The sequence below is a fragment of the Leucoraja erinacea genome, chromosome 16, assembly GCF_028641065.1.
Source record: "Leucoraja erinacea ecotype New England chromosome 16, Leri_hhj_1, whole genome shotgun sequence".
In the NCBI taxonomy this organism is placed as follows: Eukaryota; Metazoa; Chordata; class Chondrichthyes; order Rajiformes; family Rajidae; genus Leucoraja; species Leucoraja erinaceus.
Window position 1 is genome coordinate 23,439,108 of NC_073392.1, and position 20,014 is coordinate 23,459,121.

The window sequence follows — 20,014 nt, forward strand, 5'->3', positions numbered from 1 at the left end:
GAGGCAGCACATGTCTTCCATCCAGGTACATTGCAGCCCCCTGTGCTCAGTATCAAATTCAACAACATCAAACAACACAATTTCTTTACCTCTCCATGTAGCTCAGGCCTTCGAATCCTAGCAACAATTTCCAGCTGAACAAAATATCTCAGTTTATCTCTTTCTTTCCACAACATGTTCCAACCTGCTGGATATTCCCTGCAGCGCTCCATTCTGCAGCCCATTTTGATGGCATTTTCTCTCTCATGCCCTGATCTCACAGAACAGATGCTTGTTTTCTCTCTCTCTGGTAGCATTATTATCCTATCAATAACCTTACTTCATTAACTACCCATCTCCATGGCAACCCTGACTTCACTGTTTCTGAAATATTCCCTTTGTCCAATCCATCCCTCCCCACACTACTACTAAAGGCTACCTTGTTTTCTTTCTCAGTTCTCATGGTCTTCAACCTGAAACATTAAGATGTTTATTTTGTTGTTGAACCTGCTGTGGATTCCAACATTTACTATACCAACATTTCCAGTATCAGTATTTGTGATATTGAAGATGCAAATGATTGGCACCCAATTGTCATCTCATTCCAAGACGTTCAACTCTAACCACTGTACAGGATTTTTTAGTATTATTCTGTTTATTCTTGATGTTAGGCAGGTTGACATTGGGAAATGCAGCCAATGTATAAACCACAGGTAAATGTTCATACTGCCAGATTCAACCTGAATCAGTAGTGAGTCAGTCTTGTGTAAGTGTGCTTCTTAACACTTATCAGGGACAGCAACCCCACTTTACTGGCAGGCCTTTCTGAAAGGAGGAACCATTGTTTCAAGTGATTATTTTTTGCCTTTTCTGTTCCATGTTCATTTATATTTCTACAGATACGGAGAATGATGATTGACAGGAAGAGTGGGAATATTACCATCCGCACTCTAATCAAATCCCTGGATGAGGTAAGTACTTTTGCGCATTTGGTTATGGGTTTGTGTTTCAATAATAGTTAGCTTAAAGGAGGAAGCAAACTGCCCTTCCAATCAAACTCCCAACTATCTCAATGTTCTTGAACTAGCCTGATCTAGTCCAATAATCTGTTGCTGGTATAGTAATCAATACTGAAATCAATGCAAAGGTATAGACATTAAAGCATAATGTTGTGCTAATCTTTTCAGAAACTGTTGGTTCACGAACAAAAGGGTCTGTCCCACTTGGGCGTCACTTGGGCAACATTTAGGCAACAGCGGAAAAAGAGGTTGTCGCGTCATGACGCGGGTGTGAGGCGCGGTGACTCATGCAGTGACGCGCGGTAACGCGAGGTGCTTCCCTGTCGCCCCAGGATTTTGGAATGTTCAAAATCCTGGTGCGACATTTGGGTGTCTCATCATGTCGTGCGCCCTGTCACACGCTGCCGTATGCTGTCCTGTGGGTGACACCCGGTTAGGGTTAGGGTTGGGGTTAGGGAGTAACATATTCTTCCTTCAATGCATGGATTTTAAACATTAATATATCAAAAATTAATACAATCAAATCATTTGTGCAAATGAAAAGATGTTTGAGTTGTTCAGTTTCATTTCAGTATTGATCTGCTTCTAGATCCGATCACTGTCTATTTTCACAGGGGTGGATTCAGTGAGAATAGACTGAACTCCCCTCTCCCCTCCCGCCCCCATCCCTCCTTCTCCACTCCCCCCTAACCTTCTCCCCTCTCCCCTCTCCCCCCCCTTCTTCCCTTTCCCCCCCCTTCTTCCCTTTCCCCCCCCCCCCTTCCTCCCTTCTCCCCCCACTCCACTCTTCTCCCCCTTATCCCCCTCACATCTCCCCCTCTCCCTCCCTCCCTCCCTCCCATTCTCCACCTTCCCCCCCCACCCCCCAAATGGGGGGGCATCAGGGAAAGTGGGGGGAGGGGGTTGGAGAGGGGGGTGAGGGGAGGGGGTAGTGGATAAGGGGGAGAAGAGTGGAGCGGGGAGAAAGGGAGGAAGAGGGGGGGAGGGATGCAGGGATGGAGAGGGGAGGGGAGAAGGGTAGGGAGGAGTGGAGAAGGAGGGATGGGGGTGGGGGGGAAGAGGGGAGAGGGGAGTTTGGTCTACACTCACTGCATCCATCCCTGGTGATCGGACCGGGAGGCGGACCAATACATCTATAAATAAAACGGAACGACTCAGAAATCTTTTCATTTGCACAATTGATTTTATTGTATTGAATTGAATATATTAATGTTTAAAATCCATGCATTGAAGGAAGAATATTTTACAACCTCAACCCTAACTGGGCGTCACCCACATGACAGCATACGTCAGCATGTATCTCGTACAACTTGACGGTTTTTCGGGCTTCAGTCACTGACGCTCCGCAGTCGCCCAAATGTCACCCAAGTGGGACAGGACCTTAAGGATCAAACACAGCATCTTCTGTGTGTTGGCTTGGTGTCGTGGGGTTCTAATTTTTTGAGTCAAAGTTGTGTGTTCATGGATTTGACGCATAGCCAGGACTGACTCATCAGCATGATGCTGATGGAGATATTATTCTTCAGATCCTCTCTGCACATTCTGGAAGTGCATGAGAAAATCAGAACAAGAAACTTCACCGTGTCTAGGGAGCCAAGCCAATAGGAACAAACCATATACCCACTGCTGTTGTGTTCATCCTCTGTGTGGACAACTATTGAATTTATGACAATTCAGAGAAGTAAATAATATATTGCGATTTGAGATAATAGAGTATCCAAGCTAATTTTTTTTAGCGAACCCAAGTACTTCCATTCATTGATTCACAAAGGACAGCTCCTGTTGTGATCTTGTGAACTGAGTCACTCAGAGGCTGAAGCTGGTTGATACAAAAGTCTTAATCATTCAGAGAAACAGAATTGTCTTGGAGATTCTCTTGGTAGAGTCTCCAAACAAAGTACTCTACGTAAAGTTTCTGTGGTTTTTAAACGCTAAGGCATTTAATAAGTGATTGACTACAGTTGCAATGGCACATTGAGTCAACAATAAATAAATGATTAGCTAGTTTCGGTGGCTATAATTATCGACTAAATTTTAACATTTTGAAAGTAGGCAAGTAACTGCAGAATCGTGTATTTACAACAGAAGCATATTGTAGCCGCCAGCACTTTGTGACCTTTTAACACATATCAATTTTCTTGCATGAGTCATGGTCATGTGAGTAGCCAACCTGTCGGTTCACAGAGCTGTCCTTTTAATTTTGAACATTATTATTTGCAAAGTACACGGGAATAGATATTCTGAAAACTGGTTCTTGTTTTGAAATAATGACTGCTACATCCACATACATTTATAATCTCCACATAATCCCAGACAGTGCCCCCCCCCCCCCCCCCCCAATACAATTTAAACTCTTAACAGTAGAGGATGGACCTTGGAACCATCAATATTTAATTTTGTAAGCCGGCTTTCAATAAAAAAATAGTTTCATTGTGGGAGAAAAACCGAGCTGACATAACATAATACTTCCAATCGCAGATGTATGGGTTTTAGATATATTTTACATTCAAAAGGATACGCAGAACTGACATTGTCAGTATATCCCACGCAGGAAACTGGAGTTCTGGGAACTTCTTCAGACTTCCATAATGTTGTAGATACAAAGAAATGCAGATGCTGGTTTATAAAACAGATACAAAGTGCTGTAGCATCTCAGCGAGTTAGGAAGCATCTTCGGAGAACATAGATAGACAATGTTTCGGGACGGGACCCTACTTCAAACAAGATTCTGAAGAAGGGTCAGTCAGACTACTTCCTGTTAAATAAACAAACAGTTCAAGTTAACTCAAGTAAATAGTAAGATTAAACGAGTACTTACCAGTACGAAGTTTGATCTGTATTTTATGAGGAGTTACGGTGAGGGATTAAGTGAAGACCCCAGCTCCAGTGCGCAGGTGCGGCATACTTCGAAGCAGCGGTGTGAAATCACAGAATAGACACAATATTTGAAGTAAGATAGTAAAGATCACGAGACATCAATTTACTAGTTCGATCTGTATAATGAGGGTGGGAGCGGCGGGCACTTAATCCCTCACCGTAACTCCTCATAAAATACAGATCAAACTTCGTACTGGTAAGTACTCGTTTAATCTTACTATTTTACTTCGGAGTCACGTGAGTGATTCCGTGAAGACTTCAAAGGTCTGTGATTTCAAACCGTGTAACAGTTTTTATTTCACTCACTGCCGAAGTTTATGAGGGAGGAAGTGTTATCGTAATCTACCAGTGGATCTGCTTTCAAAAGAAACAGAAAGGTATTTGTTAACAATAACAACATAAAAGAGCTCCTCTGAGCTTAAATTAATATTGCAGTTTGTAATATTCTCCTGCAATTAAATCGGGTTTATCAACGGTTTATAATAAAAAATGTTCTGAACGCGGTTCCCTTGACCATTCTGCTGTATTGAAAATGTGGTCAACCGGGATGTCCATTCGTTCAGCCGCTGATACCAATGCTGCCCTAGTGGAATGGGATTAAATGTATTATTATCTATTCCGGCAGCTTTCAGTACCTGTTTGAGCCACCTTGGAGTGGTTTGGCTCGTACCCCGTCTTGGGTTACTGTGGTTGACCCATAGGCTTTCCTCTCCCTCTAAGATAGTGGGTTGTGTCTATATATAGTAGTAAATGGGTCACCACACTCAACCTGGACTCTGGTGGGTAGGCCCGGAATCCCACCAGTGAATCGGGCGTTCCTGGTCCATATAGCCATATAACGACTACAGCACGGAAAACACAGGCGATCTCGACCCTGCTAGTTCGTGCCGAATCCATATACCTGCGAGTTAGATTTTACCAGACCTAAATATGAACTTGATGCGTCTGGGGTAATCACCATGTATCCAGTCTAGTTTATGGAGTGACCGGACTCTTTGAGCGTGTACGAGAGCCATAAGCATGAGCCTTTTTTTAAAACATAGATAAGCAAGCTGAGGGATCTGGCTGGTGCCATTCTCTGAGGTATGTCAATATCACACCAAGATCCCATACATGGGTATATACCTGGGTGTTTGGGGCTTATATTATAGTTGCCCTTCATAAGTTTACCTTCAGTGGATGGGATCCCATGCTCTGCTGACATGCGGTTTTAGATAAGCAGATAAGGCGCTCCATGCTGTATTTACGGCACTGTAACTCACCTTTTAGTCATGGTGTAGATGTTCCAGGAACTCCAATACGTCAGTGGTTGAATAGTTCGTTGTCCCTGCGTCGTATTTTACCCATGTTAGCTTTTAGTGACTGTTCGCAGGGATGCCGACATGGTGGTAATGGTTCCTTTGGATAATCCCAGTCCCTGGTAAGGTCTATTCAAAACCTGCACCCAGGAGTTTGATGTTCCCCTGGCATGGGTGGCTTATGCCTGATACTGGGTTGAGTCAGCAACCATGGTCCACTAGGGAAATCCATAGGTGACTCGCCCACCGTGTCGTGATGAACTGGGAACCATGGCTGTAGGCCGGTCGGGCACGTTCAATATCTCGGAGACAGATCCCATCTGTACTGCGAAGTGCCCGACTGATGAGGCAGAAGGGAGGAAGGCAAAGCAGAAATTCCCCCTTCCACCGTATAGGCATCTATCGCTGCCTCTAATCTGGTTCCTAAGTCACATACATGGGTTACTGGTGATTCCGTCTTGTGCAACCAAATTGATATCTGGCTTTCAAACTGCTTAATAAACTTAGCAGATATTTTGGGTTATGACATCTATTCAATGTAATCATAAATTTTACCCCGTGACATGGTGTCTCCCACTGTGTTCTAGCTTCCTAGGACATAGGCAGCTGATAGTTAAAATGTCTTTTGACACACCATTGCCAGATTTGTTTGACCAATTTGTTGCACAATAATGATTATTATGCTCCCCATATGGTTGATATAAGCCACCACCATAGTATTATCAATCCGTAACCACATATGTACGTGCTGCATTTGAAATGCATATGCTTTTTAGCCCAATAGGCGATCACCAATCCCAAGAAGTTGATGCCTGGTATGTGTAGTAACGATGTTTGTGACTTGGTCCATCTGTTACCTGTGCTGGATATGGAGTTTAGTTGCTCCCCAGCCTAAAGTACTGGCATTGGTTTTTAAAATAACCAAGTTGGGATTGGTGATGATAATAGGGCTGAAAACTATGCCAAATATATGTCTGCCCACCACCTTAATTGTGATATAGCTTCAGTGGGTACATTCATGATTTGATTATAGTGACCCAAGTATCTTGGCAAAGTAACAGTCATATGGACGGAATTATTATTGAAGCCCAGATAATCCTTGGTAGTAACGCTTCAATTCTGGTTTATCTGGGCGTGGGATGAACCTCAGCTTTAGGGAGCTGTTTCGTAGCTAGAACTGCTCCACAGCTAATTCCTTTGTTTCCCCTAATATGAGGATATCATCCAATATGTGCCATGATTATGCTTGTTTTCTTAATATTTTCATGGCCATTTATAATAGTTTAGGGCTGAGGTTTAGACCATATGAAATGCTATATGCTCCCATGGTTGCCCTAACCGGGATATCCATGATCCAGGTAAATATATTTAGGTATCTATAATGATCCTAGTGTATGGTATAAGATAGTTAGCATCTCCCATATCAATGCTCCCCATAGGTATCCTAGGGAGATTAGATGTCTGGCAGTGACAAAACTCCACCTCCATCTTAAAGTGGATATACTCAACAGATTTATTTAGTGATATTAGATCAATGATGATGCTACATTCATCATCTTTTATAGTTTTGGTGAATATATTCGATACAAATTCCAATCCGTTTAGTAATGTGCCTGTTTAGTTCAGCTTGCCTTCTCACTTCTCTTTTCTTAGAGGGAGAAACAGCCCTTTGGGCGCATTGCTGAACTGGCAGTAAAATGCCCAATTTGAATTTGTTTTTATCCTCTAATGCTGTTGAGTATATTTTGGTTATTTGTGACAGCATCCCATGCTTAGCCCACTCCCCATGCAGTTAGTAGAACACCCTTGTTTTAGTGTAAACTGGGAGGAACCAGACTACCTACCTCCATGCTTGTTGTTTTTCATGAAGGCGTAGTTTGCTGGTATGCTGGTGCTGTCGGTGGGGCGGCGCATCTTCCCACGGCTCCGCTCTGGGCCCCGTCTAAAAAGAACTATGGGGGATCTGCAGCGGTCACCAGGCTTTCACCAGTCCTTGTTTGATATTGCTGGTGGATGCCGAGGGGTGCTGCCAGCTGGGTGTTGGATGTGATGTCCTGCTCGTCCCATAGCCTGCTCCCTCTTCCCCGCAGCAGCGGTTTGCATAGCCCCATATATTCGGGGTTGCGGGCAGGTCTATATGCACCATCGTTCAGTCGAGTATCCCAAATATGGGAACATCTTGGGCGTCAGCACCAAAGGCGAGCAAAAGGTGGTAACATCTTGACCTTCTGTAGAATTCGCTGCTTGTCTGAGAGTCTACGAGACCCAGCTGCCTGCGGATTTGCCTCTGGAAAGGCCTGTTCCTGCAGGGCTTTTGTTGGGAAGATGGTCGCGTGGAGGAGCCATGTAGTGGCCCACGACACCCAGTGGCTCTTCCTGATCCTGCTCCCCTGGCATACTGCTGTTCTCGTCCGCCTGCCCAGCGCTTAAGCCAGCCCAGCCCTGGCCTCCTTAGCCCTTAAAAAAGGAGCATAAAGGATGCGCTAAATGGGAGGAGGCAAAGCACTTCACTCCGCTGTTGCATCAATCCCTCGACAAGGGAGATGGCTAGTGCAATAGCACTGGGGTAGGAGTCAGCTCCCTTGGCATTCAGCCAGTGCCCCTTTACACCGGCGGCACAGGGAGCGGCTCGGTGTCGAGTGAGCGGGAGCATTGAAATAGCTCCACCGCTACCGGTGGCTGCCTCCCAGATAAGGACCCTCGTGTGGAGTTGGGCAGGCAGTCCTTCTCCTGGAGGTGAACTTCATGACCTCCTCTGGCTTGGGGAGACAGACATACTTATTTTTGCCTTCTCCAACCTGTTCCAGCTTTGGAGGAAGATGGCTCCTGTAGAACCTGTAAATTGGTAAGATTTTTGTCTTACCTGTATGTAGAGGCTGCCTGCCGTTTTCCAGGCGGCGTTGTGGCGGTTCCCGGGCGGTGATTCTCCTGGTCAGGAGTCTGCAGGGCTGCCGGTCGGGTTTTTTTAAATTTCCCGCCGGTCCGCGGCTGTACGGAACAGCTGTTCAGCGGACCGGCATAGCGCAGCTCCTAGCAGCGGTCCGCAGCGTTAGCGGTCCGGGTGGCACCTTTTCCCCGTCACTTTCGGCCCCACGCTGGAGTCGAAACGGGGCCCGCTCACCATGCCTCACTTTGCTCCCCCTGGAGCAAAAATCACAAGGCCCGATTAAGGTAAGTACTTACCTTTCGTCCCTGGATGCGGGAGCTAGCCCGACTCCCGCTGGCCGCGTTCTGCACGCTGTGCGTAATGCCGCACCTGCGCACTGGAGCTGGGGTCTTCACGGAATCACTCACGTGACTCCGAAGTAAAATTACCAGTTAAACCTTGCATTTGAATACAGGTGTCTGTCACATGAAGGTGAATGATTGTTTCACTGTGTTTCTTTTTTTTCAGAGATATATTGATGAAGTAGATAGGATATACACATGGACCCCGATTCAAAGTGCTGATTACAGGTAATCTATGTCCCCCAATCTATAACCCTGGAATTGTAATCTGGCCAGCAGTATCAGAGCTACAAGATTGGAGGTTCATTAAGATTTATCCACATTGGCATTGACTCAAATTTGTTATAATGAGAAAATGCAGGGCCACGATTATTGTGACAGAAATTATCATTGAGATCACTCAATGTATAATCCAAACTCAATACGGTCCTTAAAGTTGATCCTTGTAACTTCCAGATGATTCATTGCCCTTTAATGTGGTCACCCCTTTTATGACCATCTGTATGATGCCTCCCACTGTGATCAAGAGCAGGTATGAACTTGTTCTGGCTACTATTGGTCTGTCATTGAGGTCACATCATATATTCAGATTCTTCACTGCTCAACATTGATAGCACCCCCTTATATTGCTAACCTTTGGGCAGCACAGTGTGGTGGAGCCCTAGAGGCCAAGGTTCAATCGTGACCTGTGTGGGTTTTCGCCATGAGCTTCAGTTGCCTCCCACACTCCAAAGACGTACAGGTTTGTAGATTAATTAGCCTGGGAAAATTATAAAATTGTCCACAGTGTGTGTGTAGAATAGTGTTAATGTGTGAGGATTGTTGGTCAGCACGAACCCGGTGGACCAAAGGGCCTGTTTCTGTGCTGTATCTCTAAAATAAAATAAAATGAACTAAACTACTGATGTAGGACCCTGCCTTCTGCAGGGACAACCCCTTAAAATTGTCAGATCCTTTATTCCCCACTATTATTATTCCTTGCACTTCCATCTGCAGAGGTGACATTGTGCATCTTTTATTGTCCACTATTGCATTGACTCAGACCGTACATTGCTCCGTGTTCACACTGTTTGTAACCCTACTGTGCCGCCACTGTAATGTCACCACTTTTGTTATCTTATTCCATAATCTGCAAAACAAACCGGAGCAGGGACCGAAAGCATGGGTGTAAATTCTTCACTTGACCTCTTGAAGACTCTTCAATTTTCTGCCATGCAGGGGTCCCTTGGCATTTTGCACATTAAAATAGCCATATTTGAATGATCTCCCATCATTGAGGAGATCGGGTAAGAAATGTGTTGGATGGGACGATGGTGCCAGGGAGGAAACTTCCAAAGAGATGTTCAGGAAATGAGCTCAAATATATAATCAGAGCAATAATTGGGAGAAGTTAAGAAGGTCTAATCCACCCCATTGTTTCAGTAGGTGTTCCTAAAGTAGGTTTAGTATACATCAATGGTAGATGCATTGGTTTCCAGGCTGTATGTCTCTACGGACCTCTCACTTAAATTGCCGCAGAGCATGAAGTGTGCAGAGGGTTTGAAATATTGAAACGTTTTGCAAGGCCAGCTCAGAAAGCTCTAAAGAATCAAAGAATCAAGCAAATTTCTATGTCCGAAATTACATTGCCCTCACCGGGAGCAGATTTAAAGACATCAAATCGAAAGTTTGATCATGACCCAGATGACATTTGTGATATTTCAGTGGCGTCATGGTCACCTTGATTGGAACTAGACTTTTATTCCAGAGTTAATTAAAATTCCCCTGGAGCTGAGATAAGCTTTGAACTGGTCTTTGAATTACTGGTCCATTTGTTGTAGATCACTAACATTATCACAATCAAGAGGTTTGTTGTGGAATATTCTGAATTGCTGTGGAAATAACAGAATTCTCCCTATTTGTTCATGTCAGGGCATCAATGGAACTAGAAGTGGCTGCTCAGATGTGACATTGTCTTTTTGTTCTCTTAACAGCCTGGCCCTGGTCCTGCCACCGTATAGTAAATATTATATCCATGCCAAGCTGGATGACCAAATCCTTCAAGCTCAGTGTAAGTATCTGTTGTCCAGTCTGTCTGCCCTTTGGCCTGATCTTGAACCTGCAGACTGCTGTCACTGGCCTGCAGAAAACTAATGCACTGATAGAAAGCAAGCTTCCCGCTCACAATCCGAGTTTAGCCAATTACACAGGGGCTTTCTGAAGTTGGTGAATCTCCGTAATTTGCAAAGCAGCAAAAACAAAGTTAAAGTAAAATTAATATACCAACCAGCTGGTTCTGAAGCAAAAGTCGAGCTCTCCTTCTCTTGCTTTCTGCTAGAATATACAATGATTCTGAAGCAGCAAATCATGCAGAGTATGTGAAAATAAGCATGCTTTTCACGATGCTCTGCTTGGGTTTCAGTTTCTTTCTTGCTTTTTTTGTTTCATTCTGTTCTTTTTTTTTTCTTTTCTTTCTTTTTTTATTTCTCCGGATTGTATGGACTTGCTAGCTGTGTTTGCTGATGCTTTGGAATCATTCGCCCTTGGCCATAGCATGCAGGCCTTGTGTGCAGAGCACCTAGAGCTGTCGGTCTAGATGTTTGCAACTGTTTGTTTGCTCTTTGGAGATTTTTATTTTGTCAGTTGCAAGATTCTCAGTATATTTATACACAATATTTTTATTCAAATAGTAATTGAATAAAATATTGTTTGTGACCCCCTTCCTACCCAACCCCTTTTTTTCTGCTTTCTCTCTCTATGGTGGATTCATACAGTCCAAATCAACAAAAAGGGCAAGTATCTTAATCTTGGTCCCCTCCCCTCACCCTCTTTGTTCGGTGCCTATCCCCCACTGCACCCAACCTGCTTGCCCATTTACCTGCCCGTCTGACCCCTTCTCAAATTCCCTTTCCAACCCTCTTGGTGCACTGTCTTGTTATGTCCACAATGGCTTAGAAATTTCCTTTGCATTGCTCTGAATATTTTCCCTTTAGTTACCTGCTTCCTATTGTATGGAATTTTAATGTCCTGCTTTCTCTCTTTTTCTTTCTTTCTTCCTCTCTCACTAACTAACCCCTCTTTCCCATCCTGTCCCCCCCTACCTTCAATGATGCTGAAGAGATATCAGTGCTGTTTGGAACCTACCCCATTCACTTCCTCCCCATTAGCCTGTAACTGAATCCTATGCTCCACCCTTTCGAAAAAGAGTTTGAATGTCTCCATGTAACGTGGAGAGTTTGGCCATGTTGATGCCTATTGAAAGATAGTCAGTAGCTGACCGCAATTGGTGCAATGAAAGATAGTGAAAAAAATGTAATGGTAACCAATTAAAAGTATTTGCATTCCTAAAAAGCCTGAATTACCTCATTTTTATTGGCAAATATTTTCTGTGTTCCGTATAAAAAATACCTGTATTCTGGGCAACATATTGGCTACAACTATTCTCCTGAGGTTTGCTTCAATCCTGCAGATCAATCTCTCTACCTCATTTTTTACGAATTGCGTAGTTTCTTCTCCTCTCCTGTGCTGATGATAAGGTGTCTGAAACGGTGCTCCTCCCCCTCGCCAGTAGTTCCCAGATAATGTTCCTTTTTATTGCAGATTTTGAATCCTTGTTACCCAGCTCCTTTGAGACCGTGGGACATGTATTCATTGCTCCCAGGTAGCTGTGTGTATGTGTGTGCGCTTGCCCATTCACTTCATGCTGTAAGCTCATTGTACGATGTTTCACTTTGCTGCCCAAATCTTAACATGCCATGAGACAGTTAATACCACTGCCACCTCTTCACCAAACCCCCTGCCTCCCATCCACGCTGTGACCTGTGTTTGCTCCCACTACATCTGCCTATGGAATGGACATCCCCTTGCTTTGGCTAAGTCTCTCGCCATTATCAAATCACCGGCATATGCACAAGCTTCCTGGCTGCTCTGGTCATTTCCTCAAGGCTCATACCGCTGCATGACGATCACATGTGGCAGTAACTGCCCGGCTGTCTGTGTGTTAAAGAATAGGGAACTACCTGCAGCATGATCCTCCTACATGTACTGTCCAATCCCTGTACCAGAGTGACACCCTGGGGGTTTGAGGGTGAGGGCTTGTCACTGTCTCTTCCACACCAGTGTCCGCTTTACCCTCATGGAATGTGTTTACACTTGGATTTCATCCTAGGGAATACTGCAAGGATCTGGTCAAGTCAGACAACAACACCGAGTTTGTGCTCAATTTTATCTCACTGATGGATACGAACACTCCTGACTACAAGAATTGTGAGTACAGCAGTGGTCTTCAGGATAGAACATCTCTAATTGACTGCCAGCTTACGGATGCTTTGGGCTTTCTGATTTTGTTATTATATTGTTTAATCTCTATGCACAGCACAGGTCTGCTGCTGCACTTACCGACATTAAAAGAAGCAATGACCATAACATTGTAACATTATCTCTTGTGGACAAACATCTAAATTTTAAAAGTTAAGTTGTTCAAGGCACTGACAATCTATGCAAGAGGGTGGGTTCTAATATCGGCACCTCTTTCTCCTTGCTGTAGCCAGATTCATGTGAAATTCAGAAGCTCACTATACCTGAGGTGATTTTTTTTAAATCCCTTGCCATAGCATGTCTTAAGTGTAATTCTTACATTAGTGTTGTGAGTTCACTGAGGTGAAAACCTTTGGCAGATAAACATTGATAAGCTATGTACAGAGTGGAATTGGATGTGGACCTGCACCTACCTATTCACTCACAGAATACATGAAGTGATGTGGATTTCATCGTAGAGTTACCTTCATTCTTAGATAAATTACAATAATGCCAAATATAAAGTAAGTATGAGCTTGTCAAAGATGTGTACATTGCAAACAGTCATACAGTGTGTACCACAGAAACAGGTCCTTTGGTCTTCCATGTCCATGCCAATTGTTGCACTTATTTATACTAATCCCACTTACAAGCATTTGGTCCATTCCCTACTAGACCTTGGCTGTTAATTACTGACACTGATACAAACACTACACTTAACCGATTAAGTGTCGTGTTTGTAGCCATCTCCACCACCTCATCCCAGATATCAGCCATTCCGTCTTGAAGAATCTCCTCTCAGATTCCATGTACACCTCCTCCATCTCATCTTAAAATTATGTCCTCCGGTTTTAGGCAACCCTGGTAGGGGAAAAGTATATGATCCACCCTATCTATGCCTTTCATAATTTTGTAAACCTCTATCAGGCCACTGGTCAGCCTCCTCCATTCCTGGGAAAATAAACACATCCTATGCATCTGACCCTATGGGTCTGAAGAAGGGTCTCAACCTGAAACATCACCAATTTCACCTACCACCACCCCTGGCAATGCATTCTAGGCCCCCACTACCCTCTGTAGAAAACATGCCATGCATATCTCCACTAAACTTATCACCTCTCACCTTAAAGCTATGCCCTTTAGTGTTGGACATTTCCACTGGAGTTACTCCAGCATTTTGTGTGTATGCACCAGCATCTGCAGCTCCTTTTTATTACATTATCCAAATACATGAATGTTGGTCCAGTGCAGTTATTACGCCTACCCAATATTGTTACGATTACACATGTGCCATTTCCACTTATAATCTATTATGTTATCAATGATATCAATAATTCTGATCTAGGGAGGCAGTGGTGTGGCAAGAAAACTACAGCGTGGCCTGATACTGAAATCTCAAGCATGGTCCTGTTGATTACAAAAGAAAATAAGGGTTTATTCTCAAACTATGACCTTGTATTGCCTTTGTAATGTCACTGGTTCACCTAACCCAGTATGGCTGTAACCCCAGCTCACCCTGATATACAACAGCATGGGTATGATAACACCAAGAGTGGTGCAGATGATTTGTGAGAGGATATTGCCAGGGCTGGAAGACGGGCTGCTCTGGTTGCTTTTGTGGAACAAAGGAGTTGAAAGAAGAATTACTGGAAGAATTACTAAAATGATAAGCGGCCCTTGTACGATGAACAGAAATAAGCTATTTCCTTAGCAAAGGCCACAAATGAGAAAATTAGTGTTAGATGCGTGGAGATGAAGAAAGCAATGTTAAATCTGAAGTATTGTCAGGGTCTCGAAGTCACTACCTGGAAGGGAGGTAGATTCAAAGGTCTCACCAGGTTTAAACAATGCCTGAAGGAGAACTGGAAGAACCGTGACCAAGGATTCAGACTGAGCTGAGAAATGGGAGTAATCTAACAAGCTCCATTTTGACTAGCAAGGAAACAGTAGGGATTGGCCATTCCCTCTTCCATATACTGTATTCGTCTGACTCTGCCTTGCACTGGTGGTCATCTCACCATGTAATGCTTAAAGTAAACCCAAAACAGCAACCCTGTGCTCTCTAATTAACCTGACCCAAATGCAGTGATTCAATAATATCTCTGGTTAACCAAAATCACACCATGATACATTGTGAACAATTATTACTTGTATTTATAGCCAAGTATGCACCCCCTAAATGAGTCTCACTCTTGGTATTTGTGCACCAAATTACCATTTGAAGGCTCTGTTTACGAGCGAACTCTTTTTCCATCTGGAGGCAGACTTTTGGAAAAGAGCAGGAATGTTTCAGAAGAAGATGTAAATATGAATGGTCTGACTGCACCTCCTGCTTGTGTTCATTAGGTGGGACCTATTCTTGAGAGTGCCTTCAGTGAAGTCAACGGGTGTTTATAAACTATTCAAAGAGATGTATGTATCTTTATTGTAGGAACACGGTCAAGATTGCTCATCTGGTCATTCCAGAGAAGGGTCAATGTGAGTTTGCAACAGGACCAAGCTCAGAAACCTGTGAATAACATTCATACCTCATCTCTATGTTCCAGGTGAATCAGATTTGATCTACAATCTGATCTTGGATTCGGGAATCACTGCCAAGTTAGTGGAGAAGGTTTGGAAGAATCACGACTTGCACACGTAAGTTCCTGATGCTGCACAAATTATTGAAGCAGGTCAGGAGAAGGGAGCAGGTTCATTACCATATCAGATGGTGGTGGTGTAGGATAGGGAGGGGAGACTGCAAGGGAAATACTGCAATGAACTAAACATGCATTGTTCCAGCTCCCTGGGGATTCGGCAGCTCAGGAGGAATTTAAGCAAAAGTGGGCTCCTATCTTGGGTTGCCAACTGTCCAGTATTAGCCGGGACATCCCATATATAGGGCTAAATTGGTTTATCCCATACGGTACCGTCCTTTTCCCATATTTGACTGCTACTACTCGGGTCGAGGGGACTTTCGCCTCACCCATCCCGACGTAGTGCAGCCCATGGAGTGCAGCAGCAGCAGCCTCGCCCCTGGCCCCATCAGTCGGCAGCCCGGCCAGCTGTCTGACCTTCTGAACTTCGCTTCCCGCCGACACCACCACCCCTCCTTCTCATGGCCGATCATCGGTTCATGAGTTGGATGGGGTGCTGGACTTTACGCGCGACATCGCACGCGGGCCAAAACTCCTCAGCTGGCCCGCCGGCTGGGCTTTGTGTGCAGTCCAGCACCCGGGCCAACTCATCATTCACCCAGCCACGGCTGAGTCGGGCAATGAATTGCCATCGGGAATTTGCCCCTTATTTTGACCTTTTGTCCCTTACTTGGGAGTGAGAGCCTGAAAACTGTAACGTCACGGCTCTGGAACAGCTTCTTCCCCACAGCCAACGGGCTATTAAACACAACGAATAAGCTCTGAGCTCTGAACTGCAAAAGACTATATTATTTGTTATTTGCATTATATTTGTTATATATTGAACTTTTTCTTTTTTTTTCCCCCGTTATGTACAATATTTACATATTCTGTTGTGCTGCAGCAATGAAGTAAGAATTTCATTGTCTCGTCTGGGGCATATGACAATAAAACACTCTTGACTCTTGAGAATGTTGGCAACCCTACTCCTATCACAATTCCTGATCGGAAGTGAATCAATCGGAGGTTAAATTGTATACACACACCAGCAACAGTTTGCATTTATATACCACCTTGTGTATAAAATATTCTAAGGAGATTGTGTTCTCTGGGTGCAATTCCTGCACAATTAATGTCATTGCCTGTTATACTCAGACTGCCATGGAATGCATAGATTCTGCCTGTCATGCCCTGAGCAAGTACAGGTTGAACAGGTGAGGATCTGGCCCTTACCAATCTTACTGCATTTCTGAGAGTTAACTCTTTGCTAGCAGAATGAGATTTATGCAATTATGCAATAAATGCTGCCACATTACAGTGCCAGGGACCAGGATTCAATGCTGACCTTGGGTATTCTCATAAATTTGCATAATCCGTTCATGCCACATCCCAAACACATGCCAGCAGTTAATTGGCTGCAGAAAATTGTCCCAAGTGTGAATGGGTGGCAGGAGAATCAAAGAGGAATTGTTAGGTAAGTGCAAGGAATCAAGTTGAAGTGAAAAGGGAGAGGGTGAAATGGGGTGGATGGAACTACTCTGCTGGGAGTTACTTGGATCCAATGGACCAAGTGCCTCCTCCTGTGTTTTAATAAGTGACCTGTAGGATACAAAGTGTTCACTTCGGCATTGACTCGGATTAACTTTCACACTGTGCTTGCTAAGTTCACTATGTTTTGATTGCAACAAAGGGAAGTCTTTTGGAGCAAGAAATTTAATGAACCATACAGGAAAATTCCACAGGAGCGGTCAAAGCCTGTCAGAACTGAAAATCCATTAGTGGATGAAATTTTCTTGAACAATTAACTAATTTTGTCTCTTCCCTCCTCTCTGCTTGTTATATCCCACTTTCACCTTCTTTCTGGGTTTCTCTGTGTTTCTCTGTCTCTGCATTTCTCACTGTCTATATTAAATCTCTCTCTATGGTTTATTTAAATAAATCATTCATCATTCTGGGTCTCTATGTTTGAACACTCCATCTGTTGCCATGTCCTTTTCCCTGACCTCGTCTATCTCAATCTATCTCACTGTCTCTGCGTCACTTCCAATCTCTGACTTTTATGCATCTGCACCATGACTACTCCACAAACCCGCAATTTCAGGCTGGGTCTGCTTGCAGTTTTCGTAGCTACAGATGGAGGAATCACCAGAGTATTTCCAGCCAAGTGAGTATTCTTTTTCTTTTAATTGATATGCATGTAAAATGATAGGCTTCTTCCATTCTACATACCACTTGATGGTTGAGTACATTGGTGAGTCAGGCGTTGGGCGCAGACCAGACTGAGTTTATAATGAAGCGGTTGTTTGCAGTGCTACATTTTGTCTCCTAGCAGACACAGTGAGATTCATATTTCAGCCTCAATATTAATGTTCAGATTGCAAGATGGAAGCCAATTGCCAACAATTAAACAAATGTATACTGCCTTCTTCCTGATGGTATTAGTGAGATGAGGCTGTGGTCAGGATGATGTGGGTCTTTGATGGTATTACCTGCCCATTTGAGGAGGAGCCTCCTGGAGATCCCTTTGATAGTGGGGAGGTTGGTATCCATGATAGACCGGACAATGTTGACCACCTTACTTTGTTTACAATGTTTACTTTGTTGCCGGATGTTCAAGTGACCTAACCAGGCTGTCATTGCAGCCAGTCAGTGTGCACTCTATAGAACATCTGCTGAAGATGGATAAAGTATTCAACGATATATGGGATCTCCTCAATCTTATGAGGATTGCATCAGTGTGCTAGACCCAAGACAGATCTTTAGAGATATGCATGAGGCTGTTGACTCTCTCGGGACTGTTGACCGTCCTGTTCAGTCTTTCCCCTTCTGAAATTACCTATTGGTCTTGCTAATGTTGAGAATAAGACTATTGTCCTGGTACCATTCAATCAGATTATTAATCTCCCTTCTGTACACTGATTCATCATTGCCTGTTATTTGTCCAACAATGGAATCAGACCAGTGTCTGGCTACACAGTCATGGGTATAGAGAGAGCAAAGTGGTGGACTGAGCACACAGCTCCTGTACTCATAATTATCGAGGGGATTGTTGTTGCCAATTCGTACTGATGTGGACTGCCGATAAAGAAGTTGAGGAACCAATTGCAAACCAGTTCTCTGATCTAGATGATTAGTGTAGAGGTGATGATGGTGTTGAACCCTGAGCTGTAGTCGATGAACAACAGTACGTGTTCTTTTTTGTCCCAGTGGTCTGTCTGGTGCAGTGTGGTGAGCAGGCGAGATGGCATCCTCTATTGATCTGTTGTGGAGTTAGCAAATTGTAGTGGGTCCAGATCCTGCCAAAGGCAGCAGGTGATATGCATCACAACCAATCTCCCACCGATATCCTTATACAGATGCTAGTGCCATCAGTCAGTAGATATTCAGAAATGTTACCCTGCTCTTCTTGGACACCAGTATTATAGATGAACCTTTACTGCACAATGACCCACAAAGTAACTGCACAATGACCCACACTTATAGCACAGTAATCTTCAGTCACTATACACTGATCTTCAGAGTTCCAGCACACCAACCCTTAGTTTACAACACACCGATGCTCAGTTCCAGAACAATGATACCCAGTTCCAGCAATCACTCTCAGAATTGCAGCATGCAACCTACCCTCAATTACAGAACACTGATCCTCAGTCACATCACACTGATCCTCACTTGCACCACACAGTCCATCAGTTAAAGCAAACTGACCCTCAATTCCAGCATGATGACCTTCAGAATTATAGCATACTCTCTATCCTCAATTATCCAACACAAATCCTCAGAGGTATGGCAGACTGGCACTCAGAATAACAGCACCATAATCCTTAATTCCAATTTACTGTTCTACTGAATTGAAGCACTCTGACTCTCAGTTACAGCACACTGACCCACATAATTACATTACACTACTCCTGTTACAGCACACCGATCCACAGTTACAGCACATTAATCCTCAGTAAAGGCACACCGACCCTTAACATGAAGCACACTGACCCTCTGTTAAGGAACACTGACTCTCGGGATTGCAGCACACTGACCCTTCATTTCAGCATGCTGACTGATCCTCAGAGTCACTGCACACTAACTCTCTGTGTTAAAGCACACTGGTTGAGGTTTAGATTTGTGGTTAGGATTATTATTACTATACCCAAGTACAATCACGCCAAACTCAAGCACAATAGGTAGAGCAAAGGGAAAGATACAGAGTGCAGAATATATATTGTAGTGCTCCTGTTCTATGGACAAAGTCCAATAGGGTCGAGGTGAATGGGACAGTGCACTTGCTTCTGGAAGGACTATTCATAAGCCTGGTAGCAGAGGGGGAGAGTCTGGTGTGCATGCTTTCAAGCTTCTGTATCTTGTGCGTGACAGGAACAAAGAGAAGAGGAATGACTGGGATGGGATGTCTTTGATTAGATGGCTGCTTTCTTTTGACAGCAATTGTGGTTCAATGTGGTTTGTGCAGGACAGATTGTTGGTAATATTTATCAGATGAAGTCTAGAGGTCTGGTCTGTGTGATGGACTGGGCTACATCCACAACTCTCTGCAATTTCTTGCAGTCTTGGGCAGAGTAGTTCCCAAACCAAGTTGTATTGCAACCCAACAGTATGCTTTTTATGGTACATATGTAGAAGTTTGTAAGAGTCATTGGAGTCATGCCAAATTTCCTCTATTTCCTGGGGGAGCTGTTGCTTCAGTGTGGTTGGTCCAGGACAGTTTGTG

At 44.0% G+C, this 20,014-nt stretch overlaps 1 protein-coding gene across 3 annotated transcripts in view; it reads left to right on the forward strand.

Annotated features, from left to right (window-relative positions):
- Nucleotides 1-20,014, forward strand: part of cacna2d2a (calcium channel, voltage-dependent, alpha 2/delta subunit 2a) — a 362,960-nt gene that overhangs the window by 302,280 nt on the left and 40,666 nt on the right. For 2 of the 3 annotated variants that reach the window (XM_055647851.1, XM_055647853.1), the window contains 8 exons: nucleotides 879-950; nucleotides 8,568-8,629; nucleotides 10,375-10,451; nucleotides 11,155-11,172; nucleotides 11,981-12,041; nucleotides 12,549-12,646; nucleotides 15,223-15,313; nucleotides 17,393-17,455. In XM_055647851.1, coding sequence (XP_055503826.1) covers nucleotides 879-950; nucleotides 8,568-8,629; nucleotides 10,375-10,451; nucleotides 11,155-11,172; nucleotides 11,981-12,041; nucleotides 12,549-12,646; nucleotides 15,223-15,313; nucleotides 17,393-17,455 — 542 coding nt within the window. The remainder of the gene's footprint in view (nucleotides 1-878; nucleotides 951-8,567; nucleotides 8,630-10,374; nucleotides 10,452-11,154; nucleotides 11,173-11,980; nucleotides 12,042-12,548; nucleotides 12,647-15,222; nucleotides 15,314-17,392; nucleotides 17,456-20,014) is intronic. The other variant, XM_055647852.1, reaches the window with a different exon arrangement.